Raw genomic sequence first — 17,696 nt, 5'->3', positions numbered from 1 at the left:
CAATCTGGCCTGGCCCACAGACTCACAGCCTAGGAGGAGGAGAGGACAAGAGGAGGAGGGGTCAGCTTTTCTCAGCTGGTGAGGATTCCTCTGCTCCGTGGCAGTGCCGAAGAGGAGACAAGGGACTGTGCAGTGGGCTAGTCGCTAGGGCTGGGGATGCCTGAGCAGATGTACAAGCAGCTGGAAAGGTGGCACAGCCCTTGGGTCGCCGCCGCCGCCGCCGCCGAAGCTGTGGCTGTTCCTAGGAGACAGAGAAGCCAGCCTGCGGGGGAGGGGAAGCGAGTGGGTTGCTGCTTTTAGCAGCTGAAAGGGCTTGCAGGGAGCTCTGGGTAAGACATTTTCTACCACTGTCGCTTCTGCGGTGGAAGCTGCCGCGAGTAAGTCAGAGGAAGGAGGCTTGGGAGGGAGGAGGTCTCAGCTGCAGCCATGCTGAATCACTGTTGCTGATCAGAAACCCTCGCGGCGCTGCTGGGAGAACCCGGAGAGCAGCGCTAGTTCCCCGGGTGCATGCACAGTTTGGTGGCTACTGACCCTGCCGGGCCTCCCGCAATGGAGGGCGAAAGGTACGTTATGTATAAGTGCTGGTGTGTGCAGCGTGCATGTGTAAGCAAACGCGAGCTTAAGGTGCAGCCACCGGCATTTGTTTGCATCAGCTAGGCAAGGCTTGCAAAGCCTGGCCGCTGCGGGATCCCAGAGGAGAGGGAGGGCTGGGAAGTCCCTTTGGAAACCTACCTCTTCCAGGACTCAAGGTTCCGGAGACCAGGCTCCTGCCAAGGTAAGTCTGGCTTTGCTGGGCAATGGAGCACACGGGAAGAAGGAACTTCCTGGCTGGCGTTGGGCAGTAGTTTCAGCACGGCTGGAGCCAGGATCGCCCCTTTCAGGCCGTTTTTTCAGGGAGGCGGTCCCTTTCCCCCAGGGTGTCTTTCTTTGGTGGGGGGTTTGATGTCATTGCAGGGCTGGCCTAGGAGACTTGTTCACACCTAGGTGGTTGAATCTTCAGGAAACGTGCCAGGTGGCTTTCCTAAAATCGAGTCTGTGTGTATAGGTATGTTCCCGGACACTGGCTTTGTGTTCTGGGACCAGCCGAGGAGAAACCCAGTCCAGTGACATTTGCTCACCAACGGTTTTGTCCGTATCAAAGTTTGAGAGCTGCTGCTGCTGCTGCTGCTGCTGCTGCTGCTTCGAGGCGTGTGTGTCTTAGAGGAACTCCGGTTTCTTCCACCACAGACTTTTAATGAAACAGGGACGGGCAGAAATCGTCTGAGTGCTTGCAGCGGACAGGAATGAGCTGACCAGGGTTTGTCTCCTGGCAAGCAGGAGTGTGTACAGTTCTCGTTTATCTGAGGAGCTGATCCTCCGCTGTGAAGGCGCTCAGTGCAGGGACAGGTTTGGCAGAAGTCTCCCAAACTGTGCCACCGCCTCCTCACCCGCGGGTTGGCGCTGAGGACAGGCTTTGCCGTTTCCCTTGATGAGAAAAGGGAGAGAGGCCGGTAGTCTTTTCCTCCAAGTCATGAGTTGCTGTTATGGGGGGCAGGCACATTTGAAGAGCACCTTGAAAAGTTTGTCCCCACTCGGGCTCCTGTGAGAACAAGTGTGCTTCATTTCACTATCCTTTCTGTTTGTTTGTTTTGTTTTTTATTTTTGAGACAGGGTTTCTCTGTGTAGCCCCAGCTGTCTTGGACTCACTTTGTAGATCAAGAGGCTGGCCTGGAACTCACAGAGATCCGCCTGCCTCGACCTCCCTGCGTGCTGGGATTATTAGGCATGTGCCAGCAGCCGGCTCTCACTTACCTTTCAGAAAAAGCCTCAGAGACCAGTGGTTCTTGATAGCCCACCCACAGGAAGGGTAGAGCAGTGGTTCTCAGCCTTTCTAATGTGGTGACCCCAAGTATAAAATTATTTTTGTCGTTACTTCAAAACTGTAATTTTGCTACTGTTATGAATCATAATGCAAACACATGTTTCCTGATGGTCTTAGGCGACCCTGGTGAAAGGGTTGTTAGGCCCCTAATGGGTTGCAAACCACTGTCCTAGGACTTTTTAGACCATGTGTCCTGCCTCGTACCCCTCTCCGGACTCTCTTGATGACAGGTGCCCCCTGAGCAGTGGGGCATCAGAGGCCTTGGGGCAGAGGCGAAGGTGTCGTTTCTCTCACTGGTCTGGTTGGTAGCTGAGGGAAGGAGGAGGCGAATCAGTCGGGACTGTGTCTGCGTGCGCCACCTGCAGCGTCTCTGGGCTGAGTGGCTGGCATGGGATTGCTGCCAGCCGAGCATTTGGGAGCCGAGTCTGTGTCCACAGTTCAGCGTCCTGCTTCGTCACAAGTCCTTGTACCAAAGGGCTCTTCCTCAACTGGTCTGCGAGGGCACCTTTTGTCTGTGGCTTTTGGGTGCCCATTGGCTTTTTGTCTACCAGAGGCTGACCAGACACAAGAAACCTGAGTAGAGAGTTCCAGCATTTACTAGGCTGCCCAGATCATTACTTTTTGTCCCTGTTCCGGGGACAGATTGCAGTCTTTGATTTGCCTCCTCTCTCTCTTTCCAATGCGTGGCCGTTCACGCAAGAGTCCTGCGTGAGACTCAGCTTTTTTAGTCTTTGTTGATGGTCTTACATACAAACCTCTTTGTGTGTGTGTGTGTGTGTGTGTGTGCGCGCATGTGTGCATGTGTGCTAAGACAGGGTCTCTCTATGTATCCCGGATTGTCCCGGAACTCACTATATAGACCAGGTCGGCCTGGAACTCACAGAGATCCGCCTACCTCTGCCTCCAGAGACTGGGATTAAAGGTGTGCGCCACCCGGCCGACCTCTTGTTCGTATTTTAGGTCTGAGTGAGAGGTCTAGCCGGCCTTTTTGTGTTCCTGCTTTGTATGAGTTACAGGTCCTCAGACTTGGAGACATGTCCTCACAAGTGAGGATGCTGTCTTGTATTTCTTAACATCCCTCACGGACTCCTGTATGGCGTCACCAACAGCAGGTCCTGGGGAGTAATTTTCTAGCTGGTAACACAGGCAAGTTTCGTTAATTCTTTGAGAATTTCTTACCGTGCATTTTGATCATATTCCTCTCTCCTTCCTCATCCCCTTCCGGACCCGTTCCCACCTTTTTAACCCATTGAGTTCAGTGTCCTCTCTCTCCCTCCCCCCTTCCTTCCTTAACCATTTTGGTGCAGTTTGTGTTACCCAGTTACCATTGGTGTGGAGTCTGCCCTGGGCTGCCATCCATACACCAGGTATTATGTCAATAAAGAAAACTGACGCTCAGTCGGGCGCGGTGGCACACGCCTGTGACCCCAGCACTCGGGGAGGCAGAGGCAGGCAGAGCTCTGTGAGTTAGAGGCCAGCCTGCTCTACAAAGGGAGCCCAGGACAGCCCAGGCTCCACAGAGAAACCCTGACTCTCCCTCTCCCAGCAGCTATCAGATGCTAGTATCTCCTCAGCTTGGGAGGGAGGCTGGGATTGTGTCTGGCTCCAGCTTGCACAGATCTTGGGCGTGCTGTTGTGACTGCTGTGAGTTCCTGTGCACAGCTGCCCTCTTATCTGGGAAAACAGAGTTTCCTTGAAGTCTTCCACCATCTCTGCTTTTGCGCCTTTTCCACCCCCTCTTCCACAAAGATGCCTGAGCTCTGGGTGATGACACACACACCCAGTTTTCTCTTACTCTCTGCATCTCAGCCTCAACTGCTGCCTTTTGTGATGAACTCTTAACTAAAAAGGCGAGAGAAGAGATCGAAACCTTTGAACATCCCGCTATGGAGCTGATTCTCTCGGCTCCGCTTGAAATGCTTGAGATGAAGGAAGAGGCGGAGGTAGCTTCGGCTTCTAAGTTTCCTGGAAACCAAGAGTGAAAGCAGAGTGATTGGCCCAGGCCACGAGCCCAACCTCCAGGGACTGGAGACATTCTGCCTCTCGTGCCTGCTCCACATTTAACCCGCTGAAATGTAATTGGGGCTATTTTTAAGCATTAAGACATTTCAGCCAAGCGATGTCTATGAATTATTTTCTTTCTTTGCTATGAGAGTCTGGAAGTACCTTTTACCTCGAAATGTCAATCGAAAGCGTGGGCTTTGGAGTAGTACAAACTTAGTAACGTGAAGTGTTTTACGAGCCGTATGACCTTGTGCATATCATATTTTTTACTGAACTGTCTTTTGCATGTAAAGGGAACAACAACATATTTTTGTGGGGTTGTTTTGAAAATTGAATGAGGCAGTGTGTGCACAGAACCTAGTATTTCTTTTTCTGGTGTGGACAGCAGCTGCTATCATTCCTGGACCTTCTCTTGCTGTGCTGGCCCTGAGGGGTGGACAAAGCCTTTAAGATTTTCCTATAACAATTATCCAAAGCAGATGATTATGTGGGACTATTTGAATGAAAAAAAAAATACAGAGAAAGCTAACCCAAATTCTTTGCATAGTAAAGTGTCTCACAGGGCTTCACATCTCTTGTACTATTATTATTATTATTAATTATTATTATTATTTTTTGAGACAATGTTTCTTTGTGCAACAGCCCTGGATGTTCTGGAACTCACTTTGTACACCAGGCTGGCCTCAAGCTCAGAGATCTGCCTGCTTCTGCTTTCCGAATGCTGGGGTTAAAGACATGTGCCACCATGTTTGGCTCTCATTGTTTTAAGGTTTCACTGAGATCTATTTTTAAAAATTTTTAAAATTCACTTTACATCCTTGTTGTAGCCCCATCCCTCCTCCCCTCCCAGTCCCACCCTCCCTTCTTTTTTTTCTATCCCCCTCCTCTTTTCCTCAGAAAACGGGAGCTCCCTTTCCCATCCACCTCAGCTCATCAAATTGCATCGGGACCGAGCATGTCCTCTTTCCCTGTGTCCTGGCAAGGCAGTCCTACCAGGGGGAAGGGATCAAAAAGCTGGCAAGTGAGTCCCTGTTAGATATAGTCCCCACTTCCCTTACTAGAGGACCCACATGAAACCTAAGCTGCCCATCTGCTATATCTTTGTAGGGGTTCCTGCGTGGTCCTTGGTTGATGCTTCAGTCTCCACAGGCTCCTCTGGGCCGCCCTGGTTAGTTGGTCCTGTTGGTCTTCTTGTGGAGCTCCTGTCACCCCCATATCCTTTTCTTTTTCCTCCCACTTTTCCTATGCATCCCCCAATGTTTGGCTGTGAGTCTCAGCATCTGTTTTGAGGCACTCCTGGGTAGCGTCTCTCAGAGGACAGCTCTGACAGGCTCCTGTCTGCAAGCTTAGCAGAGTATCATTCACAGCGTCAGGAATTGACACTCTCCCATAGGGTGGGCCTTTGGTTGGGCCAGGCATTGGTTGGACATTCCCTCAATCTCTGCTCTATCCCTGCACATCTTGTGGGCAGGGCAAACTTTGAGTCAAAGTTTTTGTGTGTGTATTGGTGTTCCTCTCTCTCTGCCAGGAGACTAGTCTAGTTAGAGGGTGACCTCTTCAATCTCTATGGCCTCTACTAGTAGGAGTCTCTGCTTGAATCCCCCACATATCCTCCCAGAAGCCTACCCTGACTTAGGTCTCCAGCTTGTCACAGAGATATCCTCACCCTCAGTTTCTCTTTTCTCTTCAGGCCTTTGTCCTCTCGCTCTCACTCTCCCCAGGTCTAATCTCCCCTCTCTTATCTCTCTGCACCCCCTCTCTTTCTTGCTCCCTCTCTTCAGCCACTACCTCCACCTATCCTATCTCCCCTTCCAAGTGAGGCTTATGCATCCTCCCTTGGATCCTCCTTGTTAGTTATCTTATTCTGAGTCTGTTCCTTGTGCTGTGTTAACCCTGTACTATATGGCTAAAATCCACTCATAAATGAGTACATACTATACGCATCTTTCTGGGCATGGTTCCCTCACTCAGGAGGATCTTCTGCCAGTGACCCCACTTTCTTTTCTAATAGATTTGGTGTATCTGATATGATGTTGAGGTGATCCACTTGGATTTGAGTTTTGTGCAGGGAGAGAAATATGGATCTATTTACATTTTTGTACAGTTAGACATATAGTTAGACCAGCACCATTTGTTGAAGACGCTTTATTTTTTCCCATTGTATGGTTTTTACCTTTCTTTCTTAAATCTACATGTACACCTGCACACCTGAAGTGGGTGCCAGATCTCATCATAGATGGTTGTGAGCCACCATGTGGTTACTGGGAATCGAACTCAGGACCTCTGGAAGAGCAGACAGTGCTCTTAACCTCTGAGCCATCTCTCCAGCTCCCTTCCCTTTCTTTATAGATGCATGTGGGACATAGCTGCCCAGGGTGCATGAGCTGGGTGCTGCTTGCTCAGGCTAAGACCTCAGAAAGAGCTGTGGAGTTGCACTTCTTTTACAGCCTTCCCAAGCTCTCTAGCTCTAGGGCTAAATTTTCCTCCAGAGGGGAATCACCAAGGCTTCGTGAGTAGGGGAAAGTGATTCATTCTCTCTCCTACTTCTCTCACTCCCTTTACCCCCCCTCTCTCAAACAATGAAAATGGCAGTTGCCTTTGCTGTTGGTATTTTCGTTCAGATTTGAAAATCAGCCTTGTGGATGGATTAAAAGAAAATTTCCACTCGCAAGATAAATTCAGTTTATAGCAACAGAAAGTGAAATGGTTGCTGGGAGTAGAGAAAAAGGGATTAGGGACTGCCTCACCGGTGTGGAATTTAGAATCTGGAAGAGAAACTACAGTGATGGAGAATGGTGATGGTTAGACAGCAATAAAAATGGACTTCGTGATAAAAATTATAAATTTTGCTGTGTATGCTACACACACACACAGGTACACACACAAAGACATAGACACACAGGTACACACAGACACACACAGACACGCATAGACACATGACATACAGAGACACATGACACAGACACATACAGATACACATGACACAGACACACAAGTACAGACACATACAGACATAGATGACAAACATAGACACATGCAAAGACACACCACACACACACACACACACACACACACACACACACACACACACACACACACTTAGGTTGAGGCTGGCAGAGCTACAGCGGTTGCAGAGAAAAGCATCTGTTAGAAGAGATGTCATCCTAAGGAGAGGTTGGCTGCCCATTTTTCTTAGAGTTGTCCAGTTTTCATCATGGAAAAAGTAGGAGCTCTCTTGCTTGAGAAGGCTTTCAGGACAACTCTGCTGTGACCACCTCTATGTGTCCTCAAAGGGTGGCTATTCTCGGCCGGCTCTCATCCCGGGAGCCTGCTTCTGTGCCCCAGGGAGCTTCTGAGGTGAAGTACTTGTGTGTTTGCTCCAAGAACAGCAATAGGTAAATACCAGGGAGGCACCTGGGAAGTTGCTTCCCTAAATGCTGGATTTGGCTTCAACAGGTAAAACGCTGGTGAGACCCAGCAAGGGCCTATGTCCACCAACGTAACATTGCTTTCTGTTCCATGTCCTGCTGGCTGATCGCTTCGTCCTTTCCCAGAGCCTACAAGTCACGAACAGACTCTTGGGCAGAAAGTTTTGGGTCCCCACCCCTCCTGAGACAGAGGCGCATGATTACAGTGGCCACCACGGAAACCAAACCTTCCATCTTGGATTATGAAAAAGAAAATATTTGTTCATTCAAGTAAAGCAATTTGTTTGTTTTTTTCCTTCTACTTCTTTTCACTCCATAGACCAGGCTGGCCTCAAACGCAGAGATTCTCCAGCCGTTGCCTCCTGAGTGCTGGCATTAAAGGCTTAAGCCACCATTCTTGGCTGTTCTCAAGAGATGGCTCAGAGAAAAGGCACTGGCTGGTCTTCTAGAGGACCTAAGTTCAATTCCCGGCAACCACATGGTGGCTCACAACCATCTATAATGAGACCTGGTGTATACATAATAAAATAATAAAATAAAATAATAAAATAAAATAAATCTTACAAAAAACAAGTTCTTGAACCTTTCTTTCTTTTTATCTTTCTTTCTTTTCTTTCTTTCTTTGTGTATAAAAGGAATAAAATCAGCAAAAGGAGTCTTTTCATTTCACACCCAGAATTGGCTTTTTAGGGTTTCTCTGCTAAGTTTTAGACTGTTAAGGCCAATCCAGGCAAGAACATTTTTCTCTGTGTGTTCCAAATCGCCTGCTTTATTTGATGACATCCCCACTATGGAAATGACCTATTTTTTTAAAAATTCCAGATGAACCCTAAAAGTAGGTTAAATTGAGCAGACCAGTGGGAAGCCATGTAAAAAATAGTTTGAGCATGCTTTGTTCTAAGATTTTTTTTTCGTTATGTAAGTTCAGTAAATCTCAGGATGGAACATGTGACTGTCTATGATTTGTGAAGGTCTTAGGCTGGTTTCCCCTTTTGAAAAGAAGGTTTGTTTAATTTTATCGTGTGTGCTTGAATATTTGCTTGCATGTGTGTCTGACCCTGGAGGTCCAAAGAGGGCACCACATCCCCGGGAACTGGTGATATAGAGGTTGGGAATCACCATGTGGGCACTGGAAACCCGACCTGGGTCCTCTGTAAGACAAACAGTGCTCTTAACCACTGAACCATCCCTCCAGCTCCCTACTTCCCCTTCGACTTGTGAATGCACACCATTGCCTCTGTCATAGCGTGGCACACGCGATGAGTTTAGCGCTCATTCAAGCCCCAAGCAACCTTGGCTTCCAAAAAGCCTCATTACAGGAGTGTGTCTCTTCTTGTCTGATTCTGCCTGCATGAACACAAGTGTTTTATATCTTTATATAACTTGTTTCTTTTCATCCTCGTTGTAAGTGAAGTCATGGATTAGGCCTTCAGGAATGTGATTAGTAACACCAGTTCTTGAAGCTGGCCATGTGGTAGGCATGGCAGCAACTACCAACAGCTTTCATGAATCCTGGCTGTCTCATGGGAAGGGCTGCCTGGATCAGAAACATGACAATTATGTAGGACTTTCTGGACAGATTTTTATCTCAGTTCCAAGAGACAGTAGTTGCTGCTTCATCCTATTGATCTGAAGATGAAACTAGATAATGGATGTCAGACGCTTTAGCACAGCCAACTTCCAGCGAATGCTGCCTGTGGTTGACTGTCCTCTGGGAGTCAGAGCTCGCTGATGCGTGTCTAGAGTGTCCCTGTGTGAGTTATTTCACAGCCTCATCCCGGTGCAGGGATTCAGGTGATCCTGCCGAAAGAGTGAGCAGCTTACCTGTTACTTGGTGGCAGGGTCTATGAACGCCTGGATTCTGGTGACTGGATAAGTGCTGAGTTCTTCATCAGCCAAGATGTTGACATCTAAATTTGGTGATTTTTTTTTTTTTGTCTTGAACTTTCGGATAGGGTTACTTCCTCGATCTGTAGTTTGTCCAGGGTCGCATGGGTTCAGAAATCTGGTCTTTTTATTTTATTGTCTTGTCAATGTCTATGGGTGTTTTGCCTGCGTGTACGCCTATACACAAAGCGTGTGTTTGGTGCCCTTGAAGACTAGAAGAGGGTGTTAGGTGTCCTGGTTGTGAGCTGCTGCTTGGATTTGGGAGTTGAATCTGGGTCCTCTGGAAGAGCAGCCAGCACTCTTCAGTACTAAACCATCTCTCTAGCCCAACGTGTTGATCTCGTTAGGAGAAGCAGAACCCCATTGACAACCTCATGAGAACCTGATGTACAGTGGGTGGCTGGTCCACCGTTAATCTGTAGTAAACTGTGCTACCTAGGGCGGCCAGTGTCTTCATTCCCTCTGAAGGGGACCCTGCAGGAGGTATGGGAGGCCATCTTGGTCCAAAGGCTGTGTAGTGATTTACAGGCCTCAGGCTCTGCACTCAGACCGAGAACTAACCAAAGAGCATAATCTGATGGTTAAACCACTTTTCTTCTTACACAGTGGGAAAGGAGAGGGACCTACAGCTAGCATCTAGTTTTTGGTCTTTTCTTTCCAAAGGATATTTACTTTGCTGAGAGATTCAGTGTGGTCTTATTGGAGTGGTTCTGCCTTCCTTACGTGATCCTGCCTTTCTTTATTGTCTCGTCTCTAGCTCCAATATAACATTTTTTTGGGGGCCCCATGGGTGAGGGCTGGCACGAGCCGATTGCTTCTGAGCTCTGTCGTGTGAAGAGCTGTGGAGGGGAATCTGTGAGCCTTGGCTGCCTTGCTTGGGCTGCTTGTTCCCCTGTGGGTTCCTCCACACTGTCTGTGTTCTGGAGGTCCTTCCTCCAGGCCCCAGCCCCCCTGCTGGGCAGCTTCCTTGGAGGTCCCCCTTTCACAGGCCTCCTGCCTTTCCCTTCGACTCATTGCCTGGATTTTTCCCACACAAGGACCCCAGGACTCACAAGGTACTCAGTGACACTGGGCCTGTCTGCCATTCTCTCCTCTCTCCTGGGTGCTGTCCTGTTCCCCTTCAGTCCTGCTGATTTTCCATCATCTTTGCAGGGGTCTGGGCTGTGCCTGCTCCCCTGCAGTGGGGGAGAAGGAAATGGAAGGAGAGAAAGCCCTGTTTTAGAGCTGGGAAGTGACAAAGCACACGGCGGTCGGTTGGTGGTTTCACCCCATGATTCATTTACTCGAGGCTCGTTAGGATGGCTGTCATCCCAGCAGGCCAGAGGCAGGAGGAGGCAGGCATATCTCTGTGAGTTCGAGGCCAGCCTGGTCTATAAAGGGACTCCAGGACAGCCAAAGCTACACAGAGAGACCCTGTCTTGAAACACAAAACAAAACAAAACAAAAACAAACAAACAAACAAACAAACAAAGCTGGGACTAAGGTGCCATCGTGGTTCTCAAGGAATCAAACCTAACAACAAAGCTGCTTATTTAGGAATTTTGTGACTCAGTTACTCGATTTGGCTACTTTGAAAATGAAACAAGATAAAGAAATTGCATTAACATGTTCACATTTTACTCTTGTCTGAGCCTTTGGACTTGGGCCTGTCGTATCTCACAGGAAAGGGCTGTGCACTCGTAGAACAGGAGCATGTATCTGTCCCAAGTGACAGGTGGCAGCTTGAAATCTCATGGAGGGACAGTTTAGCCTGTGGAAATAATAAATACCTGTGATAAATCAGAGCGCCTTCCCCTCGCCCAGCTGTAGCCACTAACCATCGTACCCTGTGTGGGAAGGCAGATAAGGAAGAACCCTTCAGAAGACACAGGCCAAGTGGTAAAACCCCCGGTAGGGGCGGGGTCTAGCTCATCACATGAGGCTCTGAGGCTGAGCTAGACGTAGGAGAGGTAGTAGGACGTGGCCTTAGGCAGACATGCTTCACCAAGCCAAAGAGCATCAGGTACGTAGGCTGTTGCAAGTAGATTAGTTACAGGGTAGTGACATCTCCAGGGCAATGATGGGGTGATGGAAGACCACGATGGTTCTCTGAGATTCATTCCGAAGCCCGTGAGGAGAGAAGGAGGAGGCTTTGGGACAAAAATGCCTGGACCATGCTGACATCGTGGAGGAGGTGATGGTGAGAACCCAGGCAATAGATGAGGCAGAAGGAAGGTTGTGGTAGTAGGGCCAGGAGACGAGCACCACAGCAGAGACAGCAGAGGGCACAGAATGAGAGTTGTGGAGGTAGGAGACAGGAGACAAGCTACCAGGGACGACTGCCCAGTTTCCGGCTTGGATAGGCGTGTTCCTCTTGGTTATGTCTAGTGAGGTAGAGAAGACAGAAAGGAACTGTAGCTCAGTATCCCAAATTTAGGGCAATTTGGGCTATGTGTGGATTCAGTTATGTAACAGGAGGTGAGAAGAGAAGACAGTGGCCATCAGATTGGGGATTTAGAGGGTAGGGGAAGTGGTGGACTATAGAGAGGCATAGTCAGGGCATACACACACACTATATATATATTTGTGTGTGTATATATATATATATATATATATATATATATATATTTTTTTTTTTTTTTTTTTTTTAAGAGATAGGTTTCTCTGTGTAGCCATGGCTGTCTTGGAAGTCACTCTGCATGAAAACCAGGCTGACTTGAGCTCAGGGATCCACTTGCCTCTGCCTCCCAAGTGCTAGGATTAAAAGTGTGCACCACTACTACCCAGCAATGTCTTTTACATATACTTCTATAATAGTTTCCGTGAATTCATGTATAGTTCAGCCCGAGGCCTATTCTACAGTCAGTATCTGCTCCTGTGGGTGGTAGCTGAGTCAGCCTGCATGGCCCACTCTGCTTTCCTGTCTACCACTTGTAAGGACAAATGACAGGTTCTCAGCTCAGAACCCATTCACGGCCTTGGACGAGGGCCCGCTGTATCCTGCTTCTCTGCCAGGTAGGCTGTTGTGAGTCATACAGTGTTGTGGGGTACACACCGGAGAAAAGACTGCTTGGACATGGGTGCAAGCCGATAGAAAGTATGAGCCAGCAACGACTACACTGGATGTTGGGGACCCCAGCGTAGCCCTGAGCCTTTCTCAAGCTGAGTTTTAAACATAAAGAAAAAATATCCTGGGTTGACATAGTTCAGTTAACAAGAAAAGTTGGCCAGCAGCAGAACTACAGAAGGTAAAGAGCAAGGTTAGCACATTTAGAGACAACCCCCCCCCCCCCACTATGGACGTTGATGGATTAGGCCTTTGTTTTCGTTTTGACTGGCGACCCTGTTTTATGCTGAGTTTTACAGCCTGGATGGCATTTCCATCATGAAATCAGTTGTGATAAGGCCTGGGGCCTGTTACAACAGCTCGTCCTGGGTGCATGGCCCTTACCTGCCAATATGTTGAATGTGCCGTGAAGAGACGATGGCTAGATAAGAAAATGAAAAAGCGATCAGAGACAGCCATGTTCTGTGTACCAGGTGGCTCGTATGCTGGAAATACAGTAGTCATTTAGGAAAAGAATAGTTGGGACTGAAGTATTGCAAGGGCTGCCTGGAGGAGGCAAGGCTGAGTCGGTTGTCACAGAACAGGCAGGCAGGTTGTGATACTGGAAAGGGGGGAACTAGGTCCACAGCGGGGCAGCTCCTACTCAGTACATAATGGTTCTCAGTCAGTATTTGGGTGAGGTCAGGCTAGTGGTTTAGGTTCAGTTCAGGTGTGTGTGTGTGTGTGTGTGTGTGTGTGTGTGTGTGTGGTGCCTGAATACTAGGCAAGAACTGAGGCTTTAGCCTGAGGAATTTTGAGATTATTTTCATACAGCAGTTTTGAAAGACTATTTATCTATCTATCTATCTATCTATCTATCTATCTATCTATCTATCTATCTATCTATCTATTTATTTTGAGACAAGGTTTCCCTGTGTAACTACCCTGGCTGTCTGGCCTTCTTGTAGACCAGGCTAGCTTTGAATTCAAAGAGATCGACCTGCCTCTGCCTCCCTGAGTGCTGGGACTGAAGGCGTGATCCACCACACCTAGCTCTTAAATGACAGTCAGTCTTTCGTGGCTGCTAACTACACGGGGCAGATGGCCCCTGTAGACATTGCTGTGGGTGGTGAGGATATCAAGGACATGGCCCACTCACTTTCCACAGGAGCAGCTTGGCGGAGGTCTGCAGAAAGCCCCGGGAAAGAGAACGCCCACAGAGGGCTGCTGGGTGGGAGGACAAACGGAAAGCTCCAGAAGGGAGGGACAGCCATGTTTGTCCCTTCCTGAGGTCTGACTGTCTTATTCTGACCTTTTGAATGGAGTCAGCGAACGCCTGGGAGAAACAGTGAGCCAACTTGTAACATTTCCTTTCTGTGAGCTGCTGATAGGTTTATTAAAAAGGTTTATTTTTATTTTCTTATTTATGCATATATATGTGTGTGTATGTATGTGAGCGTGTGCACACGTGCCTTCTTCTGTGCCTGGAGACCAGATGAGGGCTTCAGCCTCCCTGGGGTTGGAGTGTCGGGAGGTTGTAAGCTGCCTCATGTGGGAACAGAGTTCTTAGTCCTCTGCAAAGGCCGTGAAAGCTCTTCACGATGGCACCGTCTTTCCAGCAGCAGTTCTTGGCCTTTTTTTTTTTTTTTTTTACCACCGGAGCTAAAGGAATCACTCATGGCATCAATGCTGCTGGTTCACACAGTGTGTGAAATTACTTGTTGAGCCAGGTCCTCAGCCATTTGATCGACTGGATTAATTTGATGTCTGTTGAAGCTCATGCAGAAAGTGGCTTAGACAACTATTTCTTCTGAGTGCATTCATAAGGGGTTACCCCATTTACTCGTAGGTGTAGTCTGATTCAGCGTTGTGGAGCTCTGGACATTGGGGTACACATGAAGATTCCTTTAGTGAGCAGCCAGAGCGTCAGCTCTGCCGGGAAGAGCAGAAAACTGATCTTGGAGGGAAATGACAGGCCAGGTACCCTGTGAAACGCAGAAGGCTGGGTCTGAGTGGGTTGGAGAGCATAGCCATACACCCTGGACGTGGCTGAGAGCATGGGTGGCATGACTCAGTGTGGCCCATGTTCCGTAGATGGGAAGACAGGGTCCCCCAGCTTTATTTGGGGACCAAGCACCAGAATGCTGTGGTGTTGTTGGGTGACAAACCAGATCTAGGGAGAAAGATCTAGGGGAGGAAATGACAGGGCAGGACTCCTAGGCTGAGGCAGGAATGTGTGTACATGTATGTGTGCAATTATGTAACGTGTGTGTACACTTATGTACATACATATGTATGTGTGCGCTTGTCACATGAATGCACAGTATTGCTGAGAGCATAAGCTGCTGCCCAGAAAGTCTGAGGATATCGGGAACCCACTCTGCTCTTTACTCTGGGATCTCTGTAACCGTGTGCTTTCTTCCTGCACTCCAATTCCCAAAATAACAACTGTGGGACTTTATCATTCAGGAATAAATGCCTAGGTCATGAGCTTGGCTCGTTCCCTGGCCTGCTTATCACTTATTTACCCATTTATTCTATTCTATGTGTGCCATGTGGCTGGTTACCTCTCCGCGGTTTCTTTCCTTTGTTTTTTTTTTTAGATTTATTTATTTATTTTATGTACATGAGTGCTCTGTCTGAATGTACACCTACACACCAGAAGTGGGCATCAGGTCACATTTTGGATGGTCATGAGCCACCATGTGGTTGCTGGGAATTGAACTCAGGACCTCTGGAAGAGCGGCCTGTGCTGTTACCTGCTGCGCCACCTCTCCAGCCCTCTTTGGTTTCATACAGTCGTCTTCCTCAGAATCTGGGGCGAATCTCTCCACTGACTCTCTCCCAGAATTCACCTCTCTCTCTGCTGCACTTCCCACCTCCTCTCTCCTGTTTCAGCTAACAGGCCATCAGCTTTCTGTTGACAGGCGATGCTTCCGTATAGTATACAAGAGATTCTCTGTACGCATCTCTAAGCCCATGGGCACTCTTTCTTTAATGTCCTTCTCCCTGAATGATGGGCAAGTCACTAAGGAGCTTTCATCGCCGAGAAGCCAGAGGTCAAGAGCCGCTTTAGATCGGCTCTGTCTTTATGGAGTTATTGGAGGCAGGAGAGGAGGTGCTTGGAGTTCCTGCTCGTGTCAAGGATGACCCCTGCATCAGGGAGGAAAGGGTTTGGGGTGCTCCAGGGACATCAGCAAGTCATTGTTCTTTCAGGGAGGTACCAGTGTGAGTCATACTTTGTTGTACTTTATAGACAGACCACATTTGAGACCCCTTTGTAAACAGTTGCATGAACAGGCACCGGTATTATTCCTGGGCCGTTTGGAAGGCTGGAAAGCAGAAGAGGCGGTCACTGCACAGAGCGTGTCAGCTCCTCCAGGACACTCCATTTGCTCCATACTTCACGCATGTTTGTGAAGGGGAGCTAGCAGGTGTCCTGAGCTCTAATTTATGAGTTTCCTGTCTAGGACCTTCAGTAGTTCCTTGGTTATTTCCATATTAGCTCTTTTTAAAAAATTATTTTTATTTCACATACATTGGTATGTGTGTATGTCTATGTGAGAGGGTCAGATCACCTAGAACTGGAATTACAGTTGTGACAGGAGTTACTGTCATGTGGGTGCTGGGAATTGAACCCAGGTCCTCTGGAAGAACAGCCAGTGCCCCTAACCCATCTCTCCAGCCTCATTTTAGCTCTTCTTATGCTGGCTCTTAAGTATCTCCATAGTGTGAAAACAATATTTAAAATGGGTATTTGTGCACTATTTTATAGTTTTGATATTTATTTTCAGGAGCACAAATAGGGTTCTATATTAATATATAATCCACACTGAAATATTAAAGAAAAAATATACATATCATTTTATTATATATGTAAGATTATTTGGTAACATGCAGCATAAATATGATTTAAAAAACTAAATAAAAATACAAGCGAATCCTTCCCTCCTCTCTCCTCTCCTCCCTGTCGACTCTTCTCCCTCCTCCCCATTGTCCTCTCCTCTCTCTGCTCAGTTTTGAGTCAGGGTGTCCCTCTCTAGTCCAGGCTGTCTTGGCTCTCACTATGTAGCCCGGGCTGACTTTGAACTCACAATCCTCTTGCTTTGGCCACATGATGGGTCTGTGGACATGTGCCACCACACCCAACTTGAGTGTTTTCTTAACTCTATCAAACGCATTAACAAAATCCTGTAATAAATGAAATTGAAATTTCATGAAATTGGAAACATTAGAATATCTTTGAAATTGGGGCTACAACAGGAATGTTTACGATTACTTTTTCTCTTTGGCATTATTTTGTCTTCTCAGCCAGCGCAAATGTCTTCTCAGTAAAGACGTGCACGAGGATGATTAGAATTATGTCTTCAAAGTTAAAAAAGAAACCCAATGGGCTGGAGGGGAGGCTCAGCCCCCCGGGTACTCTTCTGGAGGACCTGGGTTCTGAGCCCCAGCACCTGAGCGGCTTCACAACCATTCTGTAACTTCAGTTCTGAGGGAAAACTGTCCTCTTCTGCCTCCACAGGTACCAGGAGCACACCTGTGCTGCACGGATTGCCTGTGGACACAGATGCACACCTGTGCTACGTAGACTTACGTGCAGACAAATTCCCATAAGCATAAGATAATTAAAAAAAAATAGCTAGGCTTGATGGCATAGGCCTATCACCCCAGCTCCTCAGGAAGTTGAGGCAGGAGGATCATACATATGAAAACTACCTGGTACATACCCACACCCACGGGGGGGGGGAGAATATCATCTCTGGCATTATATACAAAGAACATTCAATTGAATCAACGGTCAAATAATTTGATACAGTAAGAGCATTTGCTATGGAGCTGGCTAGATGCTCAGTCGGTAAATGTAATTGCACTGCCTAAACTGCAACAGTCACCGCATACACCTTTAAAAGAACAGTTTCTATTATAGAATAACAAGAAAGGCAGTAATATGCCTAGGGAAAGATCATAACAAATGTATCTAAGATCTTCAGACAGAAATCCTCGGAAGCGTGAGTGACGCTGGGAAGGACCTGTGGAGCTGCAGCGATGGCTCAGTAGTTAGGAGCATTTCCTGCTCTGGGGGAGGCCTGGAGTTCAGCTGGAACTCACACAGCAGCTTGTGAGCACCTACCTGTAACATTGGCTTGGGGGTCTGGAACCCTCTTCTGGCCTCTGTGGGCTCCTGTATACATGTGCTGTGCATATGCACACTCAGGTGCGCGTGTACACACACACACACACACACACACACACACACACACACACACACACACTAAAACATTTTAAAGGACCTAAGCAAATTGAGGATAAGCCATGTTTATAGATAGAAATAATTGAAAAAGTATTGATTCAATATAAATTGATCTATAAATTCAATGCAGTTTCTATTAAAAGCCTCTCAGAGTTTTTCATGGAACTTGACAAGCTGATCCTAAAATTTGTAGGAAGAATAAAGGGCATAGATAGAATACACAGGGCATTCCTCAAG

The 17,696-nt window shown here is 47.7% G+C and overlaps 1 protein-coding gene across 1 annotated transcript in view; it reads left to right on the top strand.

Annotated features, from left to right (window-relative positions):
• Positions 1-370: 370 nt before the first annotated feature.
• Klhl3 (kelch like family member 3) overlaps positions 371-17,696 on the top strand; it is a 111,657-nt gene continuing 94,331 nt past the window's right edge. Inside the window, exon 1 of the mRNA XM_055629403.1 lies at positions 371-563. Within this exon, the coding sequence (XP_055485378.1) occupies positions 508-563 (56 nt within the window). The 5' untranslated portion in view covers positions 371-507. The remainder of the gene's footprint in view (positions 564-17,696) is intronic.

Source organism: Psammomys obesus, unplaced genomic scaffold, assembly GCF_907164565.1.
Source record: "Psammomys obesus unplaced genomic scaffold, mPsaObe1.curated_primary_1811, whole genome shotgun sequence".
NCBI classification, from domain to species: domain Eukaryota; kingdom Metazoa; phylum Chordata; class Mammalia; order Rodentia; family Muridae; genus Psammomys; species Psammomys obesus.
The sequence above is the reverse complement of the archived record's forward strand: the minus strand, read 5'-3'. Positions and strand labels throughout refer to the sequence as shown.